General features: G+C 37.0%; 1 protein-coding gene and 1 pseudogene across 2 annotated transcripts; both read left to right on the top strand.

The window, feature by feature from the left end:
* Positions 1-881: 881 nt before the first annotated feature.
* LOC105957841 (AT-rich interactive domain-containing protein 6) lies at positions 882-9,176 on the top strand. 2 transcript variants are annotated; one of them, XM_012981816.2, is made up of 12 exons: positions 882-1,836; positions 1,914-1,953; positions 3,569-3,621; positions 3,825-3,870; positions 4,281-4,370; positions 5,564-5,686; positions 5,790-5,841; positions 5,934-6,006; positions 7,122-7,200; positions 7,291-7,341; positions 8,118-8,210; positions 8,942-9,176. In XM_012981816.2, exons 1-12 carry the CDS (start codon positions 1,085-1,087, stop codon positions 9,044-9,046), a joined length of 1,557 nt encoding a protein of 518 aa, XP_012837270.2. In that variant the 5' UTR covers positions 882-1,084; the 3' UTR covers positions 9,047-9,176. The 2 variants fall into 2 exon arrangements, 1 of the variants encoding a protein (XP_012837270.2); XR_016033051.1 differs by having other exon boundaries at positions 888-1,836; positions 7,291-7,912.
* Positions 9,177-11,809: 2,633 nt separating this feature from the next.
* LOC148772016 (5S ribosomal RNA) lies at positions 11,810-11,929 on the top strand (annotated as a pseudogene).
* Positions 11,930-13,655: the final 1,726 nt, after the last annotated feature.

Here is a 13,655-nt window from a genome sequence, read left to right as displayed (position 1 = left end):
GTCGCCGTATGGCGCGAACCTCGGAACCACGTGGGAGTACCTTAACTCGCCAGCCCAATACCAAAACGGGGTAGGGCGAGCCCAGGGTAATACAGGCCCAAGATATATGACTTGGGGGAAAAGAGAAACCCTAAAAAAGGAAAGCCTTGGAGGCCAAGCTTTCCTCATCTATAAATAAGAGAATCAACACACACACACACAAGAATATGCACTCATTTTACTATTACATTATATACACATCTCTCCCTTTATTTCGATCACTGACTTGATCGTCGGAGCTTTTCCGCCGGGAACCCCCCCCCGGCGTTGCAGGTCAGTCCACCGGAGTACGGACGAAGCTAGCTTGAGGAAGACGAAGACCTACGGACCAAATCAAGTACTTATGAGCAAACATCTTCAATACTATTTAAAATCATTCAAAAATATTTATTTAATATTATACTAGCATTTTTTCTCCGTACGATGCACGTAATAACATTTTAAAAGTAAAAATAATGTTTAGTTTAATACATGACAATAACAATTATAATAAAAGTTTATTAGTGATGAAAATCGATAAAAAACATTAATGTTTATACATATTTAATAATACAAACTCATTCCGAAGAAAAATATATAAACTTAATTGTCATAATATGAAATATTTGATCATTAAATAAATGAAGCAAAAAAGAATTAGAGAAAATAGTCTCGATGATAGGAGATACAAATAATAATGTAATTATAAAAATATAGTGTTGTGAATCAGGACTGTGCTAGTGGAGATTTGGTGTGAAATAATTAGAAAACAAATTTAATAGGAACTTTTTTTTGTTTTTACTTTTTTTAATTTTTAGAGAATAATTGGAACTATATTATTAATTAAAAAAAGTCATTAAACTATATTCAACACGCTTTTTAAATTTCTGAAGGGAAAAGCGTTAACGGTGACAAGAACAGATGATAGTTCTCCCTCTTCGTCTCGAACCAAACGAGCGCATTCTGTTTTTTCTTCACAACACAAAAGGACTAGGGTTTAGCGGACGATAATAGAAGAAACCCCATTTAGTTTTTTGAACTCAGAAACGCGTAATTTAAGTGGCAGATGGAGGATAACAAAGAGGCAGTTCAAGATACAGGCGGTGGTTGTGGCGCTGCTGAGGCTGTTCCGGATAATCTGCAGACTGTACACGTTGAAGACAAAGAATCTCATGAATTCAAGGATATGGAACTCGAAAACAAAATAGAGCACGCAATCGGAGAAAAATATGTTGAAAGTGCTCCTCAGGACCCCGAATGTTTGCCTACCGTCGCTAATTCTCTAATTTTGGGCAACAATAAGATTTTCCAGGTTGAGAAAATTCATCCCCTGATCAATGCCAATGCCAAAGAATCATGTCCCGCATCTGTTGCAGCGGCACAAGTAGAAGATGAGAAGTGCGAAGACAAATTGAACACTGAGGTGCCAGAGGTGATGTCCTCTGCGGATAATGGATCACGGGAGGAGGAATTAGAAAATGATTCCACCCATGTAGAAGATGTACAGAAGGAAGAGGGAATAGAAGACATTTTAAAAGGGGCGGAGGTTGTGGCTAAGAACGGGAAAGAGAAACCAAATGCTGCCTTCACAGAAACAGAGGTACATGCGGCACAAGAGATTAAGGAGTTGAAGAACGAGCCTGATTTCAAAACCCCCTTTAAAACTTTCCTATTAGATGGAAATGATGTTACAGGGGATGAATCCGGTACCGAGGAGGAGCAAGCTGCTTTTATGAAGGAGCTTGAAACCTTCCACAGAGAAAGATGCTTGGACTTCAAGCCTCCAAAATTTTATCAAGAGCCGTTAAACTGCCTCAAGTAATTATCGGTTTCAATTGTTGCATAAACTTTAAGATCACTGATTATTGTTTAATTTTTAATTCTGTCTGAATCAGGTTGTGGAGAGCAGTGATCAGACTTGGCGGTTATGAACAGGTATGCACAGTATTTTCGATTTGTTCAATTTGTTGTGTTTCTTTGTCTTATGTTTCATGGAGAAAAAACTAAAACAAGCTTATCAGCGTAATTTTTTCATGTATTATTAGCGGATTCATCTTTCAACTTTTTTGCTTAGTTTCACACTGTTTGTGTGCATCTGATGCGAGCTAACTGTAGGAATACCAGACTTAGCGACTTAGTTGTTCAGAGCTTGTGGATAAATGGTTTTTGGTTGTGGAATAGTATAGCTGTAAATGGCTTTAGGTCCAAGCATAATGGGTTTGACTATGTGCATCCATTATACTAATGGATGATTATGGATACCCAGACGTAGAATGACGGTTTTCTGATGCATCGCAAAGACTTCTATCTCACATATCTTAAGTTGGAGGTGTGAGGCATCATTACTGAAGACGCTCAAATGTGTTCATGTTGCAAGGAAGTGGTGTTATCCTCTCTAGTTTATTTCTGGAAGCAACCTTCCCTTTTGGGTTTAGTCCAATAATTACAAGTGTGCTGTTGTCATGTTTCAGATAAAAGAATTATATCATCCTACAATTATTTAATAAACATAGGGAAACACGGAATATTTGCAAGAAAAATGTATGCGGGAGATGAAATATTGTGCGCTTAAAGTGTAATGATATAGATTACTATTTCTAATTCAAAGAGGAAGACAATGGCCACCTAAAGGTTGCCCTGTTTATAGCCGAAATGTTTATGTAAATAGATTTAGCTATATCCTATAAATTTAGTATGCGTAATGTCTGGGATATATTTGGTTATGCTTCCATTCAAGATTGATTGCCTTTTGGCATTTCAATTTTTTGAACATTCTCAATTTACAGCTCTTATCACCTATTGAAGGATACAAGTTTTTTCATTTGTCCATTGGTTGGAGTCAGATGTTAAACAGTGGTGGCCAAGATATATACTCGCTTGGCGAGTTGTTTTTGAAGTATTTCATCCTTATATTATGAGAAAACTATTTTCCAGTTCCAACTCAAGTGAAAAGATGGACAGAAGGATGCACATTACTGCGCAGCTTGAAATTGCAACTAACGTAGATAGAAATGAATATTCTGTCAATTGAATGTACTTGCGTGTTACCTAATTTACTTAGTTCACTCTAGCATGTTGTCAGAAAAGTTGCCCTTGATTCCATAGCAATATTCTGTCAGTTGAATGTACTTGCGTGTTACCTAATTTACTTAGTTCACTCTAGCATGTTGTCAGAAAAGTTGCCCTTGATTCCATAGCATTAGACTCTTGTATCAAATTTGGCTTCTGTATTGTTCAGTTGTTATTTGGACTTGGGAGCTACTCAACCAATGCTCTTTATAGTTAGTTTATAATTTAATGTGTCGAAAGTCAAAAGAGAAAAGATTATCTAGGAGACTGTAGTTATATTGTTGGAAAGCTACATCTATGGTAAGAAGAGTGGAAACTGGTCACAAGCTTTGGCCTAATTTTGTCGATTTTTGTGTAACTAGTTTGATCCTTTTCTGTTTCCTGCAAAGTTCACGTAGCTTTTATAAGTGAACTGTTTGTGAGGTGATATACTCAGTTTGTACGACATGCACTTCATAGGCTGTTGCTCTCGGTTTTGTAGGTGACTTCATTGAAGCTGTGGCGACAAGTAGGAGAATCCTTTAGACCCCCAAAGTAAGGATCAACTCTTTTTTTTAATTAAAAGTTCTAATGTTGTAATATGCTCAGTTTTGGTCAGTCACATATCAGTATCCCTCTCTCTATGAAACATGCATTTAAACACACTCTTGAAGTCAACTCTATCATAATTTTCACATTATTTTCGGGTTTTCAGACTGGATTTCGATGAATGCTTAATGTTGTTTACACCTGTACAGGACCTGTACCACTGTCTCATGGACATTTCGAGGATTTTATGAGAAGGTTACATTTACTTGCACTATTCCTCTTGTATCTTGTTCTCAAACTATATCATCATCCTTCGTTATTTGTTTTTATGATCACATTTCCAGTAACGTAATATTTTTCAAATATTCTGATGTCAATTTTGGATGTGCATGTGCGTGCATGTATGGTTGCCTTGGAAATGTCTCCTTATAAGTGTTCTTTGAATATTTCTACATTCTGTATAAATTTTATCGTAATTTCCTGTTTCATGTAGTCTTTCGCTATTGGATCATTTGTCGGTACATGCTATGATCTGGTTTTAGCGTTATTTTTCCTCCACTGTGAACTGATAGGAACTATATTTATTTGTATGTACTGAGATTATCTTTTCACCAGAGATAGTCTTCTCTACCGTGCAATCTGGATCTGATTATTTGTCTTTATAGGCACTGTTGGAATATGAGAAGTATAAAATGCGCAGCGGGGAGCTACCTTTCACTGATGTTTCTTTGTCAGATCCTGCTTCTGGGAATCAGGTGATTTGTAATTTGTTTTTTCATCTTTTGACTTCTGAGAATAAGAATAGTTGTTTGTGATACTAGTCGGATCTTTCGGGCTCGTTCCTGAGATTTTAGCTGTGTAAGGCGAGTTTGAAGGAGTGTTCCTCAAAATCTCCTTCCGCAATATAACTATCTTTTCATTTAGTACAATAATTATAAAATATACATTAAATCAGCTTTATAAGATATCTAACTAACATATATAACAGAAAGAGAAAGTATAAGTTTCCTCTCCTGAGGTATTTGACTACTATTAACATCAACATAAGTGCATGCTAACTTCTTTAGATACCTAATTAAAATCAAATATGAAAATAAACATAAAAATCATCTAACAAATATATGAATTATGGTCAATTCAATGTATATTTAATATATCAATTATCAAACAATGTAGTTATAACTTATGACTATTAGGAGTACCGAACTATACAATACATTTTTTATGTCATCGATAAATGACTCTTATTGCTTTATAAGCTGCATAATTACTAATCTAAACAGTGAAATTCATCTGTCAAATCTTTTTCAGTAGATAACACAGCCAATCCATTTAAGAAACTTCTTTGTGCAGAGACAATTGTAATCGATATAACCAACTAATGCATTCATAATACTATCATCCATCGCTTTTAAGTAATTCAACACTTCAAATGTCATTTCTACTTCGCTCGGCGAAATTTCTTTGTGGTACTTTTAGATCAGAAACCATTCTCTCTGCAATATCTGATTGCATATCATATTGGCATGTTTTAAAAAAGAAATTCGAGCACAACACAAGAAACTGTGGAATTTATGATTTAGCAATTTTAATTCTGAAGAAGGAAAAGATCGAAGAGAAAGAGAGAATATAGACTAATTTGGGTTAACTAGTAATTACTGTCTACAAAAAAATATTTTAGAAAAAAAAAGAAGTAAATAACTACTTAGTAAAGCTTTATTTAAGTATTAGAGGCCCTTACAGATTTACTAAAAATGGGGCCAAGGCGATCACGTTTATTGCCTATCCTCAAAATCGGCCCTAGGTCTTAGTAAATTACCAACCCATAAAATGTCGCGTGAGCAATTTATTTGCATTAGTAAATAATCAACCCATAAAATGTCGTGTGAACACTTTATTTGCATCAGCCAAATTCTCAACTCATAGAATGTTAACACTTTACTTGCAGGTTGATCTTATTCATGCTTCAGGATCGGGTAGAGCAAGAAGAGATGCTGCTGCTCGTGCGATGCAGGGATGGCACTCTCAACGTCTTCTCGGTAATGGTGAGGTTGGAGATCCCATCATTAAGGTATAAACTAAACTTTCCCATAATTTTTTCCTTGTTTAATCCAATGTTTGCACATTATGCTCATCTGCTGGGATTCTCGGATTAAATTATACTTTATTTCCAGGATAAAAACCCAATTGCAACACCGAAGCGTGAAAAGCAACTAAGAAACATTGGTACGTTTTACTGTCAGTCTAGGCTGTTATTTTACGACATCCTGTTTATGAAAACTTGAATTTATCCTATTGGTGGTTAACTTTTATCCAAGGCTTCATGAAGCGCAAGGGATCAGCTCCTGTTGAGCATGCTGTGAAAGTTTCACGCGTGGCATCAAAATCGCAGTTAAGATTTCTTATTTTCAAGCTCATGATATGTACATGAATCACTTGTTTCTGGTAACGATCTGCCTTACTGATAAGAATCTAAAATATCAACAAGAAAAGTCCGAAGTAAGACTATCAACTTAATTCTAATATTATCCAAAAAAATGGTTGTGTTTGCCAAGTTTTTCATTCTATTTTCTCTCATATATGTAGCATTTAGTGTTTGGAAAGCATTTGAATTCATTTCAAAAAATTCACAATTGGGAATTCTCAATTTTCGTGCCCAGAAATGATTTAATCGTTACAGTAAAATATGTCTCAACAAAAGTACAACTAAAAGCTACTTCATTTCCAGTTCTTCTTACTTTTCTTTTCTCTAAACATTCGGACATTCTTTTGTCTAAACTTTCAAGTATAAAATATCTCCTCTCAGTCTAAAGTTTAAAATGATACAAACAAACATTCTTCTCAAATCATTTTTCCGAAATGCTGCAAGTCGCAAAATGATATGAAAATTGATTCGCGAAAACTTTCCAAACAGTCTTAGAGTTGCTACCCAAAATTGGCGCCAAAAATTAGTTGGGAAAATACCAACATAGAAGTCTACGTACTTCTTCCAATTAATAAAGGGGACTCATAAAAGTAGGATGCCAAACCTACAAGGTGAACCAGCCAATTTTTTATTCTTCCTTTGTTTATCGTCAAGTACTAGAATTCTCACAAATTTCCAAACAAAGATAGAGTTTACTATTTCATTATATAAGAAAGCAGTAAATTAATATGTGGAAAAATAGTATCATCGCAGTCGGGGAGGCAACTCATCACTGACTCTTAGATTTATTTGCATAACAAACAGAGATACTGGCTTTTATTACATTTTTTACCTTCAAGAAATTAAGTAAAAGATTGTTAGATGTAGCATCCCAGAAAAAAGAATCCTAGATGATCTATTCTTGGATGTTATATCATGTCTCGTCTTCCTTAAATCAAAGGAAGTGTTAGTGACATTGAGATTCGGATCTGCAAAGATATGATTCCCCTGTCATTTAGATACAAGAATGTTGTGCAATCATATGATTGGTTGTGAATATAAAATAATTCTCTGAATTCTCTCTTCAATTTACGTAATTCAGGGTTTTGGATCGATTGGAGATAATGGTTGTGGATGTTGGCATCCCTGCTGATTGGGTGAAGGTTAATGTGCAGCAAATGGTACTCTTTTCTTTCCGCTTCTTGGTATGTAATGACCTTTTGTTGTGCTACTCATAGAGATCTAAATGGTTTCAATTCACGGTTTTACAGAAAGACTGCTATGAAGTGTATGCATTAGTTCCTGGGCTTTTGCGCGAGGAGGCAAGTAAAATCAACATGTTTTTGTCTCATTCATTTTTTTTAGATTATATGTCATGGGGCAGTCTAATTGTTCCAATTTTATCAAATATCTAGAAATATATCAAATTTTAGTTGAAAAAACCTGTCTGGAAGTGTCTATTGTTAGAGTCCGATTCTCAACATCTATATCAGGTGCCTGTTTGTTGACCTATTGAGTTCTACTTGGCAAATTGTTCTATACACAGTCCATCAAAGTCGAATGAACTTAAGTGCTTTCGGCACACTATAAATGTCTTGATGTCTAGTAAAGTCTCTTGACACCAAAAAACTGGGTATACTATTCATTTTTTTGGGGGAGCAGCGTAGTCCAAAATATTTTAATTTGCTTTCAAATTGAAAAGCCATGAACATGGAAATAAATGGTGAGCGTTCAGCCTAATTATTTAGGAAGTCAACATGCGTTGGATGTATCTCACAGTGGATGAGAGAGCATACTCTTAGTGAGAGGGACTGAGAGCAGCAACAAAGAGGCTGTTGAATTATCATTTCACAGATTTTGCTAGTGGGATGCTAGTTGAATGCATAACTCTTGGTTAGTTTCTGTTTTTAGATACAACTTGATCTTTTTTACTCATTTTTACATACATATTTAATAGAACTTCAATTTATGACAATAGCCTTGCAGTTTATTCGACCGTCACCTGGTCTAGGCAATTTGCTTCTCATCTTTTTATTATATTGTATGCTCTATCCATGAAGGTCATATGCAAACGGTTTCATTCTTTATTTGACAACAGGTGCGTGTACAGTCAGATCCTGCAGGGCGTTTGGTTATATCTGGGCAACCGGAGCAGCAGGATAATCCTTGGGGTGTCACTCCGTTCAAAAAGGTAACTCATGTCACTCTCAGTCAAGTAATCTCGGAAATGCGAGTGTAATTATCCCGTTTCCTTATTTTTTTATGTACTAGAGTATGTTACTGCGTCTTATAGCTTTTCGTATCTTCCAGTTCTAGGGACTGGTACCAGAATTTTTTTTCATTTTTGAATCTTTGGATATCTAAATTAGGAGTCATACTATGGATCATGGCTTGGATCTTCATTGGGTCATGGTTTTTAGATGAACAATGATATATGTTGCGGGGGTCTATAAAGAAATAATTGCAAGACAGCTCCTTAGTTTTGGTTAAATTACCGAAAATCGCTGTAGTTTGTATACGGTATACCTATGCTGAAACCGTTGTTGAAGGTGTTTTCTTTTCATTATAGATCCCACATTAACTTTTTTCTAGTCTATAATTTGATGGTACCTGCAAAGTTTGTGGTACTTCCCCTTACTATCTTTAGGACATGCTATCTTTGGTTTTGACCGAACTTTGTCAAGATGATAATCCGATTGTTTAAGCTCTGGATGAATCATATCAGAACTTGGGGCTATAAATAGGTCCATTTTTCATTAAGAAACATGTCTCAAAGTGGAATAATAGCATAGCATTTGAATACAATTTGCTTTGTTGTTTAAACTGATTTTTTAGGCATGTATGAATAGCTCTAAAAATTAAATGTTTCTTGTACTCTTTATATTCCTCTTCCACATGACATAAAAAATGTGTTGTTCCCAGGTGGTTAGCTTACCTACTAGAATCGATCCTCATCAGACCTCGGCTGTGGTTACCCTTCACGGGCAGCTATTTGTGCGTGTACCATTTGAGCAATCAGAAATGTAGAAGGGTAGTTTTCTTTCTAGCATAGGGATCCCCACATGCACTGTAAGAGTTTTTTTTTTTATATTAGTTGAAAATATGACCATTTTAGCTATTAACATTTTCATCGCTATATATCAGTGTTATATGACCATTTCAGCTATTTTAGTATATATATATATATATATTTTTTTTTTTGTAATTTTGCTTGACTAATTAAAAATCAGTGAAATACCAACCAATCATGGGCAAACTATTTATTGACTAATTGTGAATTATACCTTTCTAAATATTCAAAGAAAAATTGCAACAATGTTTAATTGTCTAGTAAAAGTACTATTGGGAGAAATCCTACACACCTTAGACAGGGTAGGAATAGTCATCTTAAAACTTCAAGCTCTCAAATGGTATATATCCTTATACACTGCCTTATGAAAGTCCCTCCTCACTCTTGACTTCAAGAACCAGACCTCCTAATATCAGATTTTGAGGCAGAAATAAGAAAGAAATAGATTATTCCCCGAGAGCTTGTCCAATACTACCAGTACCAGAAATGCATCTCCTTCGCCCGCGCGAGAGACTTCTATGCCAGTCGGGAATAACGGCTCTGTCTCTGCCATAAAAGAGAGAGCTCCTAGGCCTTATTCTGCAGATCAAGTATGCTCCCTAGACATAGACTTCGTACATTCCCAGCAAATCCCTGACTCCTCGAATACAATGGGATTTCACACCTGGCAAATCTTTGACTCTACCTCCTCTTATTAAGACCTTAGAATGTTCCTGCGAATTATGACCTTCGTTCAAAAATATTTTTTGAACATGCCAGGTCCATTGAAAGCATGCCTTTTCGGGGATAGCCGTTCGGTCATGAATGAGAGAGAAAGAAAGAAAGAAAGACAGGAATGCCATAACTTTTCAAAATGTGGATGGAGAATCCTGCAAGGTGCCCCTTTTTCCAATGGTACTATAATTCCTATTCCTATCCCTTCATTCCCTCTTTTGGACCCGTGAGATCGATATACTTCTGGAGTCTTCTTGGGAAACGGAGGACACGGGCTCGTCCGTAAACCAACCAGTAGCCCTTGGGAAAGAGAGGTGAAGAAGCAAAGACTACAATTCCATACGTGACAGACTTTTTTAGAACATTCGACTGCTACCCTTTCATCGTCTTTCGCAAAATCGGCTTCATCTAATGCTTGCTGGCTAGCGCTATAGGGCTGTGAACCATAGGCCTTTGATGAAAGGGATAGGGATGAAATTCTTTGAAACCTGAAAACGAAGTTCCTAGCCCGACTTGAAGCCAAGTTGAATTCTTTAACTGCTACATCAACTATGATTATATCTTCTATTATTATATTAATAATTTATTATATTAGATATACGTATAAGCATAAAACTTTGTTAGTTTTGAATTCATACAAGGAAATGTAACTTCAGTATAAAATGTAATTTATTTATTAACATGATATTAAGGGATTTGGTACACATAATAAACTAATCTTAAAACATACAGATATATATAATAGATGTATAGATTATATCATCATATATTTTATTATTACATGAATATAGTCATAGCTAGGTATTAACATTTGGTGTTCCTATTTGATTAGTCTAATTTTTAAAAAACCTCATAGATTACTAATATTAGCATAAACTTATATATGATTTTTTTTTTTTTTGACGGGGACTTATATATGATCAAAACTCAAGTAAAAAAATTCTTTGGATCCCATCCTATGATTAACACACAATGTCTGTTAACTAATTTTTTTTTTCAATATTTAGTGGAAAGTGACGTATATTCTATGTCAATTCTAATTTTCGAAGACAATTAAGTCTTATAAATAAAAAATATACAAAATATGTAATCTGATTTTAACATATATAACAAATTGCAATCAATTCATAAGAATATATAAAGTCACAGTTCATTAAACTTTAATAAAACAATATTAAATACCATAAAAAAAATTTAGATAAAAACTACATATTTTTTTTGTAGAATCAGATTTTTTTATCTTTTTTTTTTATGGGAAAATCAAATCATTTTAAGAACATTAAAAAAATAATAAGAAAAAGAATGAATCTTTCAATTTTAAAAAGAACAAGAACAAAAAGATATGTATTTTTCTGAAAACAATTTTGTAAAATTTAAAGGGTTAAATACAGTTTGCACCCCTAAAGTATACCCTCTGTAACACTTACCCCCTTCAAGCACAATTTAATTTGTATTTTAAATTTTAATACCTTAAAAAAATTATTTTATTGAAAGGAATAACTAAAAGAATAATTAAATTATACAACTAAAAATATCTGCTAAAAAATACAATATTTTAAAATTTAAAAATATTATCTTGCACTGGATACTTTTTCAATAAATAACATCTAATTGTTGTTGGACCAATTCATCAAAAATACTCTATCGATAAATTTTAAGAAATCAATACATAACTAATAGAAATCTTAAGTATTTAAATTTATTTTAGTTTATTAATTTTTTAAATATATTTTCATTCATTATTACCCAATATTTATTACTTTTTAATTTTTTTTTCAATAATTAATTTTAGTTACTTTTCTATTGTCTATGAACCGTTAATTATTAGATTGTTATGTTTATTATTTTTTAAATTTTAAAATATAAAATAATTGATGTTGAGGTGGGTAAGTGTTACAAATGATACTTTAAGGGGGTAAGTGTTACATGAGCTATACTTCAGGGGTGCAAAATGTATTTAGCCCAACTTTAAAAACAAACACATAAGTTCAATATAAGCATATTGAATACAATAGCATACCAGCACTAATGCACCGGATCCCATCAGAACTCCGAAGTTAAGCGTGCTTGGGCGAGAGCAGTACTAGGATGGGTGACCCCCTGGGAAGTTCTCGGGTTTCCGGGTTCGGGTTTCGGGTTCGGGTTTTCGGGTTTTCGGGTTTCGGGTTTTCGGGGTTTCGGGTTTCGGGTTTTCGGGTTTTCGGGTTTCGGGGTTTCGGGTTTCGGGGTTTCGGGTTTCGGGTTTTCGGGTTTTCGGGGTTTCGGGGTTTCGGGTTTTCGGTTTTCGGGTTTCGGGTTTCGGGTTTTCGGGTTTTCGGTTTTCGGGTTTTCGGGTTTCGGGTTTCGGGTTTCGGGTTTCGGTTTTCGGGTTTCGGGTTTTCGGGTTTCGGGTTTCGGGTTTCGGGTTTTCGGGTTTTCGGGTTTCGGGTTTTCGGGTTTCGGGTTTCGGGTTTTCGGGTTTCGGGTTTCGGGTTTCGGGTTTCGGGTTTCGGGTTTCGGGTTTCGGGTTTCGGGTTTCGGGTTTCGGGTTTCGGGTTTCGGGGTTCGGGTTCGGGTTTCGGGTTTCGGGTTTCGGGGTTTCGGGTTTCGGGGTTTCGGGTTTCGGGTTTCGGGTTTCGGGTTTCGGGTTTCGGGTTTCGGGTTTCGGGTTTCGGGTTTCGGGTTTCGGGTTTCGGGTTTCGGGTTTCGGGTTTCGGGTTTTCGGGTTTCGGGTTTCGGGTTTCGGGTTTCGGGTTTCGGGTTTCGGGTTTCGGGTTTCGGGTTTCGGGTTTTCGGGTTTTCGGGTTTCGGGTTTCGGGTTTCGGGTTTCGGGTTTCGGGTTTCGGGTTTCGGGTTTCGGGTTTCGGGTTTCGGGTTTCGGGTTTCGGGTTTCGGGTTTCGGGTTTCGGGTTTCGGGTTTCGGGTTTCGGGTTTCGGGTTTCGGGTTTCGGGTTTCGGGTTTCGGGTTTCGGGTTTCGGGTTTTCGGGTTCGGGTTTCGGGTTTCGGGTTTCGGGTTTCGGGTTCGGGTTTCGGGTTTCGGGTTTCGGGTTTCGGGTTTTCGGGTTTCGGGTTTCGGGTTTCGGGTTTCGGGTTTTCGGGTTTCGGGTTTCGGGTTTCGGGTTTCGGGTTTCGGGTTTCGGGTTTCGGGTTTCGGGTTTCGGGTTTCGGGTTTCGGGTTTCGGGTTTCGGGTTTCGGGTTTCGGGTTTCGGGTTTCGGGTTTCGGGTTTCGGGTTTCGGGTTTCGGGTTTCGGGTTTCGGGTTTCGGGTTTCGGGTTTCGGGTTTCGGGTTTCGGGTTTCGGGTTTCGGGTTTTCGGGTTTCGGGTTTCGGGTTTCGGGTTTCGGGTTTCGGGTTTCGGGTTTCGGGTTTCGGGTTTCGGGTTTCGGGTTTCGGGTTTCGGGTTTCGGGTTTCGGGTTTCGGGTTTCGGGTTTCGGGTTTCGGGTTTCGGGTTTCGGGTTTCGGGTTTCGGGTTTCGGGTTTCGGGTTTCGGGTTTCGGGTTTCGGGTTTCGGGTTTCGGGTTTCGGGTTTCGGGTTTCGGGTTTCGGGTTTCGGGTTTTCGGGTTTCGGGTTTCGGGTTTCGGGTTTCGGGTTTCGGGTTTCGGGTTTCGGGTTTCGGGTTTCGGGTTTCGGGTTTCGGGTTTCGGGTTTCGGGTTTCGGGTTTCGGGTTTCGGGTTTCGGGTTTCGGGTTTCGGGTTTTCGGGTTTCGGGTTTCGGGTTTCGGGTTTCGGGTTTCGGGTTTCGGGTTTCGGGTTTCGGGTTTCGGGTTTCGGGTTTCGGGTTTCGGGTTTCGGGTTTCGGGTTTCGGGTTTCGGGTTTCGGGTTTCGGGTTTCGGGTTTCGGGTTTCGGGTTTCGGGTTTCGGGTTTCGGG

The sequence above is a fragment of the Erythranthe guttata genome, chromosome 2 (genome assembly GCF_056151865.1).
Source record: "Erythranthe guttata isolate IM_541 chromosome 2, IM_541, whole genome shotgun sequence".
NCBI lineage: Eukaryota > Viridiplantae > Streptophyta > Magnoliopsida > Lamiales > Phrymaceae > Erythranthe > Erythranthe guttata.
The sequence above is the reverse complement of the archived record's forward strand: the minus strand, read 5'-3'. Positions and strand labels throughout refer to the sequence as shown.

Excerpts from the sequence above, each read along its gene's own strand:
- LOC105957841 (XM_012981816.2), top strand. The coding sequence starts at position 1,085 with ATGGAGGATAACAAAGAGGCAGTTCAAGATACAGGCGGTGGTTGTGGC. Across the intron at positions 1,954-3,568 it reads GACTTGGCGGTTATGAACAG|GTGACTTCATTGAAGCTGTG; the intron begins GTATGCACAGTA and ends TCGGTTTTGTAG. Across the intron at positions 7,342-8,117 it reads CTGGGCTTTTGCGCGAGGAG|GTGCGTGTACAGTCAGATCC; the intron begins GCAAGTAAAATC and ends ATTTGACAACAG.